The following is a 10,107-nucleotide window of genomic DNA, read 5'->3' on the forward strand; positions in this document are numbered from 1 at the left end:
ATATATATATACACACACATATATACATATATACAATCCTGTTGAGCAGGGATTTTAGGCGACGGGAGCAGCAAGAGCGGGGCGGGGCGGGACCGTGCGGTCTCATTTCGGAGACCGCACGGTCTAGCCTTTGCGGTCCTCAAAGGACGCGGCCCACGTAGACCGCGAAGGCTGGGTCCTCCGAAGGATGCAGACCCTGAATTGGGACATAGCTATAATAGTTTTGGTTACGTGCTATTTTTCAATCTAAATTGGTTTGGTGTGACTCAACAGCAATGACCCGGTTACTCAAAATAATATTTTGTTATTTACTTTACTTTTGGGTAATTCCCTTGGGCAAAGTCTGCAGAAATGCAGATTTATGGAAAGGGTTCACTAAGGGCTCAAAGTGTCTGCGAGAGACTCAAACACTCTTTGATTTGACAGTGGGACGGCCTGGAGATTGGGCCTAAGTCTCCAAAGGCCGGGGTGGCTTTAAAGTGGAGCCATTGTGCAAAAAAAACACACAAAACATATCAAGTAACTCATCAAACCGGTTCCTCTACCCCGACCGTGAGAGCCTCTGAAACACGAGCGGCAGAAAAGACTTCAGGATACATCGAAACTCTTCCAGAAGGGTATTTTATTTCACGTTGGAGAATGCAGGAGGGGGTAGACCTCGGGACAAGGCAGACATGGTGACAAGTCAGACTAGGAAGGAGGGAGGGAATAGACTCGTACAGTAACATCGTATGAAACATAAAGTTATAGATTGCCCTCACACGAGAGAGAATCAACCCCTCACAGCAGCACACAGATCAGTCCGTACAGTATCCCCCTGTAAACAAAGACGCCGTTTCAGTCTACATGAATTAGTTCTTAGATACAATAGTGTTGCATTCCAAATAGGGTTGTGTATGTTTATGTAATATTGTGTACGGTGCACTATGCGTCCGGCCCCCATTGTGTCCAGTCAGACAGTAAGTAGAGGGATGGAATCGCAGAAAGGGCCGGACAAAAATAAAGACCCCGATAGTAAAAATAGCATTCTACTTCCTCTTTTTGCAGAGCTCCCTCTCATACTGTGTGTGTGTGTGTGTGTGACAGCACATGTACTCAATTACTGCTCTTAAGTACAAATTTGAGCTCCTGAAATCCTGTTCTTTTACAAATACTTACTGAAATTATGATTTACGAGTAATTATATTTTCAATACTTCAACTACATTTTGTTGGCAATATTTAGGTTAAGTTGAATTCTGAATGCAGAACTTTTACATTGTGGTGTGGCCTCTGTCCTCTCATCTCTGTACGTTACATAAAGCCCCGAAACTTCCATTTAGTTGTTGTTCGTTGTCTCGAGATGAAACGTTTTTAAATGCTCTCTTACCGCTGTATCTCAGCATTATTCCTCCCGACTTCTCAAGTCCTCCAGCCCAAAACTGACAATAACTCAGATTGGAGTGTTTTGAAAACTGCAAATAAAACCATTTTATTCTCAAAGAAACCTATTACACTTGTCGCCTGTTTCCACAGCTGCTGAACGACTGAGAACAACACTCACTGTGTGGATGTCAGCGAGTGAACTGTAGACATTCTGGTCTTCTTTGCTTTAGTGGTTCTGGTACCTGAGTTTTAACAGCGAGCGAGCAGTAAGAACTGTGGGTAGTAATGTACAGTAGGATGGACGGACGGGGGAATAGAGAGTGGTGTAAATTTGAAAATACCTCCACACTAGAAACAGTTAAGATGTAACACAGACCCATCGATAAAAGACAGCCAGACATAAGACATAAATACAGTCTCTGCTCAGCGGTCGGTTAAAGCAGCGGGGTTCAACTTCAGTCCTTCTCGGCGGTTCGTCTGTCGCTCTCCTCTCCATCCTCCTCCTCCTCCTCCTCGTCATCACCGAACGTCTGCTCCTCCATGGTGATGAGCGAGTGTGAGTGCGCCGCCACTTGAGCAGCGAGGGCGGAGCTGAAGCTGAGAGCCTCCGAGCCGTGGATCTCCGTCAGCCTGTCCATCACAGAGACGGCGGGGACTTTGGGCTTCAGGCAGCAGTCCAGACCGTTCTGGCCCTCCCCTTCCTCCTGCAGGACGCCGTCGTATAGGTGCAGCTCAGACGCTCCTCCTCCTCCTCTTGCACACACCGAAGTTCCTCCCAAATCCTCCAAACCACAGCTGAACTCCATCACCGGCTCTGCTGAGGGGTCAAGCCTCACCCTGCCGCCTCCTCCTTCCCCTTCCTCCCCTTCGTTTCCTGCAGAGCACTCCGAAAAGTGGGTTCCTTCTTCATCGGCACTTCCTGCTGATCCCAGAGAAGTCGGAGCATCTAACAGCTCCGTGACGGTATCTGGACTCTCACCATGAGCCGAGGGAGCAGCTGCAAGAACGAAGAAATATATTATTCAATGCTTTGCATTTAGAGTACATTATATATTGTGTGTATAGTTTGACTACACATGAAAAACAATGTCAGCAAAGTTGCCCAAACTGGGATGTGCTCCTCTTTGAATGATCACAGCAGAGAGAGAGTTGACCCGGGTCAGTGCAGACCTTGGTCGTTGAAGAGCAGCTGCTTCCTCTTCATCCTCTCCCCCTCTGACGCACGGAAGCCCAGCACAGCTTTGAGCTCCGACAGGACGCGACGGGACTCCTCCCTCTCCCTCCGCTGCCGCTCCCGTTCCTCCGGTGACAAGATGTCGGACCAAGACCCTCTGTTCTCGCCGTCGGAGTCCGAGTCGGACACATAGGCCTCCCACTCCTGGTCAAAGGACACATCTTTGAAGGCCATACTAGGGACAGAAATCTTGACTGTGGTGAGAGTCTTGGTGTGAAGGAGCACAGGGCTGTCAGGTGGATGGTTCGTCTTACCAGCTCTTCTGGCACAGAGTCTCTGTCCAGGATCAACGGGTAGGACGGAGGAGGAGCAGGAATCTCGGGCGGCGGAGGACCACGCCGCTCCAGACCCTCGGCATTACCTGCAGAGACGGTGTGGACTGATGTTATTGCGAGGTCACTGTGTTGACTGCCCGCAATGTGAAGGAGCTCCTTCCTCCACGGCTGTCAATAGTGTGCTAAAAACAGGCCCTGTGTAAATATGGGAACTAATATACTACTAAAGGGGGTGTCACCGTCTGTTTGTGTTGAGCTCACCTGGACAGGCGTTGACCCGTCTCAGCATGCGCTGCACCTGGCCGACGGTGTCCTCCCAGCAGCCCGAGCTGGCCTGCATGTGTGGCTGCAGCTGGTGCAGCCGGTCCCTGAGGTCCTGGTAGCCCTCGAGTGTCAACTCCGTGGGTTCCTTGGACACCATCAGTTTCTCCAGGTCGTCCTCCAGGATGATCATCCTAGCGATGTCAGAGACGGAAGAGGAGGATGAATACATTATCCTCTGTTGCCGCGCTGAATCGGAGAGGGCAAAAGAAACTGAAGCTACATTCGGCTTTGAAAATGTTAATCAGTTTCCTAAACATGAAATCTGACAGAAACGGGGGTCAAATGTAAGAATTGTGAGTCCCTGCTGGTCTTTAAACCTCTACTGCCCTTTCTTGTTGTGGCTTTAATGTGTGCTCATAACAATAAACTTTGACGCCGAGGCATAAAGTAAATGGCACTTTTATATTCAGGACACATGGAATGCTGAGTAATCTTACTAATATCGTTGTGTGCTGTTTCCACAGTTGGTGAATTTACAAATCCTTCTCCAACTAATCCGTTTCTTTTAATCTCCATCAGCTTCTTTGTGAGTGCTCCGACGTTAATAAAGGAAATCAGTGAGGAACAATGGCTTCACTGACAATTATTAAAAGCACAAATGTCCCTCATTTTGACATTATATATTATATTTTCATGTTTGACCTCATGATCTAATGTCCACTTATATGTTTCTTTTCCATATTCCCAGGTTTATTGCTGGTGGAGTGACCCAGTTTCCCCTCACTGGTCATTAAAGTCTCATCTCCTATTATGGGAAGTGTAGAATGAGGGCAGTCTGGATTGTGTGTGTGTGTGTGTGTGTCTCACTCGCTGAGCAGGGCCTTGAGGTGCAGCTGCAGGCTTCGGATGGACGAGTGCAGGGTGTTGAGCTCTCGGCATTTCTCCCTGACTCTCCCCGTCCCGTCGGAGCCCGGCGTCCTCAGCTGGGTCTCAAAGTGTCGGTGGAAGTCGAAGCTGCGCTGCACTTCGCAGAGGCAGCTGGCCAGAGCGCGATGGAGGGGCTCCGTCACGGCGGCGATGGAGCGGTGCAGCAGGGCGGCAGGAGGGGAGGCGTCCCCGCTGGCTCCGCCCACTTCTGGCTCCTCTGTTCTTCGGGGTGACAGGAGAAGAGCAAGTCGTCGGAAGCATTCGGAGCTTTGCCCCACCCACAGCTGGAACAGCATCTTTAGGAGCACAAAACAACAAACATTTACGCATTAAAGCCTTTCGTCATGAAACCTGTTCTTGTTTTGGGGCTTTTTTTTTTAGCTGTCAGCTGTTGCAGCGGAGAAGTGGATGAAGGTCTTCGTCCCTTTTCGAGGCGAACGCCAGCAGCTGGTTAACTTATCTAGCGGCCTTACCTTCAGGGCAGGCAGGCTGTAGTCGTCCGTCAGCTCCTGAGCCTGCTCGTCACCCAGGTGCTCGATCCCCAGGCCGAGCCCCAGCTCCTTCAGAGGCACCGCGGACACATAGTTGGTCACATTATCGATCTCAGAGTTCAGAGGGAACGTTGAGAGGGGTTAAGGACACATCACTCTTCCATTATAACAATACTCACATACATCTTAACTTATAGTGAGTTGTTTCCTATTTCAAAAGAGGTCCGGGACACTCCTATGTGAAGTCTTCCTCTCAAGGTAAAGGATATGCCTTGAGCATGTGACAGGTGGCTCTCCGCGAGGCTCTGAAGGCCGTGCGGAGCGCCCGGTACAGGGCCTTCCTCAATCCGATCAGCTGCTGGCCGCGTGGCACCGCCCCCGGCCCCGCCCTGCTAAAGGAGCCGGCTGCACTCACCCTGTCGAGCAAACTTGACAAGTGAAATGTGATACAACTGTGGAGACGTCCCAAAGAGGCAGGGGGGGGGGGGGGGGGGGGCACACAAAACACTGAACGCAACATCACTAAAGACGACACAAACGAGACGAAAACAAACAAACTGAATAAATGGAAACAAGACAATACGACATGCTATTAAAGGAATAGTTCACGCTTAATCTCTTTCTTACCAGGAGTTACAGGACAAGATCAACAGCTCTCATGTCTGTGTGGTGAATATGAAGCTGCAGCTGGTTAGCTTAGCTTAGCACAAAGACTGGAATCAGTCAACATCTATCTAGCAGCACCTCTAAAGCTCAATAGTTAAAAACTGAGGTGTAAGAAGGCCGTGCTGGTAGGACTTTGGACAGAGCGAGGATCGCCGTTTATCCGTTTACTGGCTTGATGCTAAGCTAAACGAATCAGCTACAGGCTTTATATTTACTGTACAAACATGAGTGGTATCGATCTGCTCATCTAACTCCTGGCAAGAGAGCGAAACTACCCCCTTAACTTACTAAGTGATTGAAGTGTAATGCTAGTGTGGTTTATGGACAAAGCTAAACTCACACACGGACAAAAAGAGGTTTAAAACAAGTGCTACCATGAATAATAAAACACCTACAGGAGGTAACTGACACGGTGCTAGAAATAGAAATTAACTGAGCAGGATGGAGACATGACCATGATGTGATTGGGTGACATGTAGACGTAAAGACGAGCACACTTACAGGGTGAACCCTCTGGAGATGACCTCCGTCTCCTGCACCAGGCGCAGGGCTTTACGAGACAGCCCGGTCAGAGTCTTGCTGTTGTGGACCAGAGTCTGTAGCTGCGTGGCCCGCGAGTGGACGGCTCTCTGCATGCGGCCCCGCCTCCACAGCAGGACCCCCCTCATTCCCAGCCAGCCCAGCAGCACCAGGCCCCAGGGGGCCGCGGCCAGCGACCACAGGCCCTCAGACACGGAGCACAAACCCAGCAGCACTGCAGCCAGGCCCACCAGCCCCGCCAGGTCCCTGAGTGATGGACAACAGGGAGGAATTCTGATTTAGTGCGGCCGTTAACTGGTTAGATCCATACAGGGACGAGAACCATCAGTTATACACGTCAAAGTCAATTTACAGGTCACAAGTCACAGGAAGTACTGTTACAGTTTCTTTGTAGTGTCACTAGAATACCAAGAATGTAATGAATATGAATAATGAACATTCCTTACTTTATATCTTTACTTTTACTACTGTTTTAGAGGCTATGGCTTCAGTTTGTGCTGGCGTTTTATTGGAATGCTTTATATTCTTTGGCGAACCAAGTATTTTGCCCGTCCCCTGTACATCTGTGTGCTTGTTTCCTAACAACGTACCATAGGGAGGGCCTGGCTATGAGGCCGGGTCTGGGCAGGACGCTCGCTCGAGTGGATGAGCCAGAAGCAGACGAGCCGAGGGTGAGTAGACTCGGGTCTAACAGCTCAATCAGCTCCACGTCCTCCTGCAACAGCACGTCCTGGTCCAGAATGCACTTCACCGAGTACTGGCCGAACACACAGTCCTGGAAGAAAAGAGAAACACATGGAAGAGAATGGATGCCTTAAAATATAAAACAATGTGAAGTTGCTGGTGCCAGCATTCCTTTCTGTTTCCCACTCTGCCTACCAGCTGCTGGCCCATCTTACGAGACGCAGCCGCCTGGTGAATCGGACTCCATCTCCACAAAGCTTCAGCCAGTCTCCATAAGCGTCCTCCCTGCAGGTCACACACAGGGGGAAGGTTATAAATCAGTAAGTAACAGCTCTGTTCCAGTGATATGCAGGGCTCTTTATTATGCTATGCCCTGGTACAACCCCGGAGGATCAGTGAAACACATTCCAGATGAAAATACATAAATGATTCACCTGGAAGTCTTTCAGTCACTTTAGTGTGCATCTTCTAGCACAACCAGTAAATAACAAGTGTGTGCACTTAAACACACGCACGCACTCCGACGGTCAAAGGGAGTATCCCAGGAGACAAACTCTTTCAGGCGACAACAATAAGTGCAATGTGTGTTTGTAAAAACACTCACTCCCGGGTCTCTGTTGTGGCACAGAAACCACATAACCACTTCAGTTTGTTGAGTTTTCATTTTGGCGTTATGACTGAATGTTTACATTTTTGGCATCAATAAAACGTAAGCTTTCATCCTTTTCAAATATACGGTTGACAGACGGAAAGGAAGGATTCTTTAATTAAGCTCCAGAAAAAGAGACAAGTTTGTACGTCTTTCATTGGAGACCACACACACACACACACACACACACACACACACACACACACACACACCTGTTTTATTTCTTGCTTTCTATGAGTCTCTGCCCCGTGGACTAAACAGTCTGAGACGTCCACTCACAACCAGAGTTACATGGCGCCTCACAATTTAAAGTGTGTTGACATTTTGGATGCATAACAAACCTCAGGCTGTTCAAAATGTTGCACATTTTTTCCTGCAAGTGCTTAAGAGCCTAAATAAAATCCCAAACTGTGTAATGCCTAATCATGACTAGGATCTTTTATTCACTAATCAGCTTAGAGTGTTTCGTGGCGACCGTGAAATACTTTGCTTTAATAATGTTATTGTACTTTTTTCTGTTAATGTTAATGATGTAAACCAGCATCATAACATCCCGTGACGTGCGTGGTGCTGCAGGGGTTAATGATTCAGACCGGACAGCCCGCGAGCTGACCCCTTCTCTGGGGGGTAAAGCACAAGCGTCACTCGTCTGCAGTAGAATTGATTACTGATTTGAGATTGAGTTTCATGTCTGGTCGTCAGCCTGAAGTAGGCCACAGCCCCTGTTCCGTCTTCTCCGTAGCATCAAAGCGGCTAATCTCCCCCGGTGGTTCCGCAGAGATGATGTAAACCACGTTGGGATTAACTCACAGATGCCCGTCCTCTCACTACCGTAGCACATCCTGCTACCGGCTGTTCCTGCTCATCAGTATTCTCCCGGTGTCACGCAGACGACACTCCAGCCTCCAGACACACTGGACTGATCGCTACCGAGTGAGAGAACGGACACACTCAGCACAGACGGCTGTATATGACAGCAGGTCTAACAGTGAAAACAGCAAGTTGTGGTTTTACCTACACCACGAAAAACAATGCTTTTAGTTCCAGCTTCTCAAATGTGAGAATTTGCTGATTTTCTCTTTTATATCATCGTGAACGCAATATCTTTTGTATTGGTCTCTTGCCCGTTTTGTCACATTTTACAGACTATACAAGTAACTGATAAATCAAAAGTTAAAATAATAATTAGCTGCAGCCCATAAAGCTATACTGTACAAAGATTAGGAGACCATTTACTGCCATTGTAAAGAAAGACAAGCTGTGGTCTGTCAACATCGACACGGTGTTTTGCATCGGCTCTGACTTTATCTGAGCTCCAGGAAGCCGGTCACACAGGGACGACCCAAACGCTTTCCTGTCTCATCACGAATCCCTCATCCTCCTGAACTCCCTAGAACAACAGCGTACTAGAGAGGAAGCATGACACGTACGGAAAGTTCCTGCACAAAACAAACAAAACTGCTTCCCGTCATGTGATCCCGAGCTTCCCCGGACACACTACTCGTCTGTGTGAATCACAGGTCGACTCAACTCCAAACTGTGTTGCTGTTTGGAGTCAATAGTTAAATTAATTACTTTCCGTCTGACTGCGCAAATCAAACACACACACTGCCCCGGGTCAGGGGAGTTGTTTGAATTGTGGTCTATAAAAAGTCACTCACTGAAGTCTTCCCTGGATCTTCGTCGGGAGAGGTGAGGTCTCCCTCTTGTCCGCCATAGTCGTCCTCCTGTGATGCCGTTGGACATGCCTCAAAGTCTGTGTGCCCTAGATCATGCAGGTACTGGAAAAGAGGAGAGTTCTGCAGAGAGAAAGAAAGACAGGTGAATGCAGTAGTTGAGGAATGACGGATGAGAAGCAAGACTGCCAGATGGAAGGACCTGTGGAGAGAATTTGGTGATTAGGTCATCAGTCTAGAGGAGCACTTTCTTGGCTGTCTCCTTCCTGTCCTGCCAGCATTTCGTATTGATTTAGCTAAAGCCTTCGACACTGTCGACCGGTCTATCGTAGGCCCTCACTGGTGTGGTTCTCCAACTACCTCTTTCTCTACCTTTCTCTCACTTCTTTCCTCCATGCAAACTACTTTTCTGCTCTGGGAAGAATGCTATTAAGTGCCTTCACATGTGAATCTGTAAATCACTCGTACAGATGCCAGGAATGTCTTTTTCAGCCTCTCCGTGCACCATGGAGACTGGACTACATGCATGCACAAGACCTCATGTAATAACCTACTCATAGAGGGATAAACACTGTTTCTTATGCTGAACAAAGACAGCTCAGACTCAGCCATGAAATAAATAAAAAAACATGCATTTGGTGCATCTCAGTTTAATGTAATTAACCCATCATAATAACACTATATGCCTAGATGGCAATCAAACAATTAAATGCTACTCACATGCATGTTGTCACACGAAGTGGCAGCTGATGTTGTCACCAGTCAGACATAGAGTGTGTGTGAGTGTGTGTGTCGCATTGGACCTGGTCCTCCACACCCCACCTCTGAAACTACCAGTCTAATAATAAGGATGAAACACACAACAATGCGCGCGCACAGCTCAGCTCCCTCTCGTGACCAACAAAGCTCCTTTTGGCAGAAACACAGTTAGCAGCATAAATATGTGGATTTGTTTTGGGCTGCCACTGCATGGCTGCTAGCACGGTAAGCTATCTGTGTATAAGCTAGCTGCCCTTAATGACTCGGGAACGTCTAGGTATGACAAAGCATCCATAAGTTTCGATTAAAAATAAAAAAAACAGCGGCTGTAATACAAACCTCAAATACCACATCTTCGTCAAACTCCTCAGTCATTGCTCACCGCCATTTATACACACAGCCGCGTTTGCATTCTGAAGTTGTAGGCGACAGTAGTCAGGAACAGCCGTTGGAGAAGTTGGTTGTTAGCCGGTTTGCGAAAACTTCGCTTAAAACTACAATACCCATAATGCTCGTCGTTTGCTCGTGAGCAACTCATACGAATGAATGTTAGAGCGCCCCAAGTGGGCGCGAGGGAC

General features: G+C 48.2%; 1 protein-coding gene across 4 annotated transcripts; it reads right to left on the reverse strand.

The window, feature by feature from the left end:
• Nucleotides 1-585: 585 nt before the first annotated feature.
• vezt (vezatin, adherens junctions transmembrane protein) lies at nt 586-9,995 on the reverse strand. Of its 4 annotated transcripts, XM_031859234.1 has the most exons (13): nt 9,869-9,971; nt 9,491-9,608; nt 8,756-8,893; nt 6,641-6,730; nt 6,352-6,536; nt 5,723-6,007; nt 4,825-4,983; nt 4,538-4,685; nt 4,005-4,360; nt 3,135-3,328; nt 2,853-2,959; nt 2,535-2,742; nt 586-2,361 (listed from the first exon to the last, which is right to left on the reverse strand). In XM_031859234.1, the coding sequence occupies exons 2-13, from the start codon at nt 9,494-9,496 to the stop codon at nt 1,820-1,822; spliced, it is 2,418 nt and encodes an 805-aa protein (XP_031715094.1). In that variant the 5' UTR covers nt 9,497-9,608; nt 9,869-9,971; the 3' UTR covers nt 586-1,819. The 4 variants fall into 4 exon arrangements, with proteins under 4 accessions (XP_031715094.1, XP_031715092.1, XP_031715091.1 ...); XM_031859232.1 differs by lacking the exon at nt 9,491-9,608 and having other exon boundaries at nt 4,825-4,971; nt 9,869-9,995; XM_031859231.1 differs by lacking the exon at nt 9,491-9,608 and having other exon boundaries at nt 9,869-9,995.
• Nucleotides 9,996-10,107: the final 112 nt, after the last annotated feature.

This window comes from Anarrhichthys ocellatus, unplaced genomic scaffold (assembly GCF_004355925.1).
Source record: "Anarrhichthys ocellatus isolate YVR2014 unplaced genomic scaffold, GSC_Weel_1.0 scaffold21, whole genome shotgun sequence".
NCBI classification, from domain to species: Eukaryota; Metazoa; Chordata; class Actinopteri; order Perciformes; family Anarhichadidae; genus Anarrhichthys; species Anarrhichthys ocellatus.

What these genes read in the sequence shown, in the direction of transcription:
- vezt (XM_031859231.1), bottom strand. Translation starts at nt 9,904, where the DNA reads ATGACTGAGGAGTTTGACGAAGATGTGGTATTTGAG. An exon ending in ATCTCCAGAGGGTTCACCCT is followed by an intron (nt 4,984 to 5,722) that starts GTAAGTGTGCTC and finishes TCACTTGTCAAG; the next exon opens with TTTGCTCGACAGGGTGAGTG. An exon ending in CTCAAGGCCCTGCTCAGCGA is followed by an intron (nt 3,329 to 4,004) that starts GTGAGACACACA and finishes TGACATCGCTAG; the next exon opens with GATGATCATCCTGGAGGACG.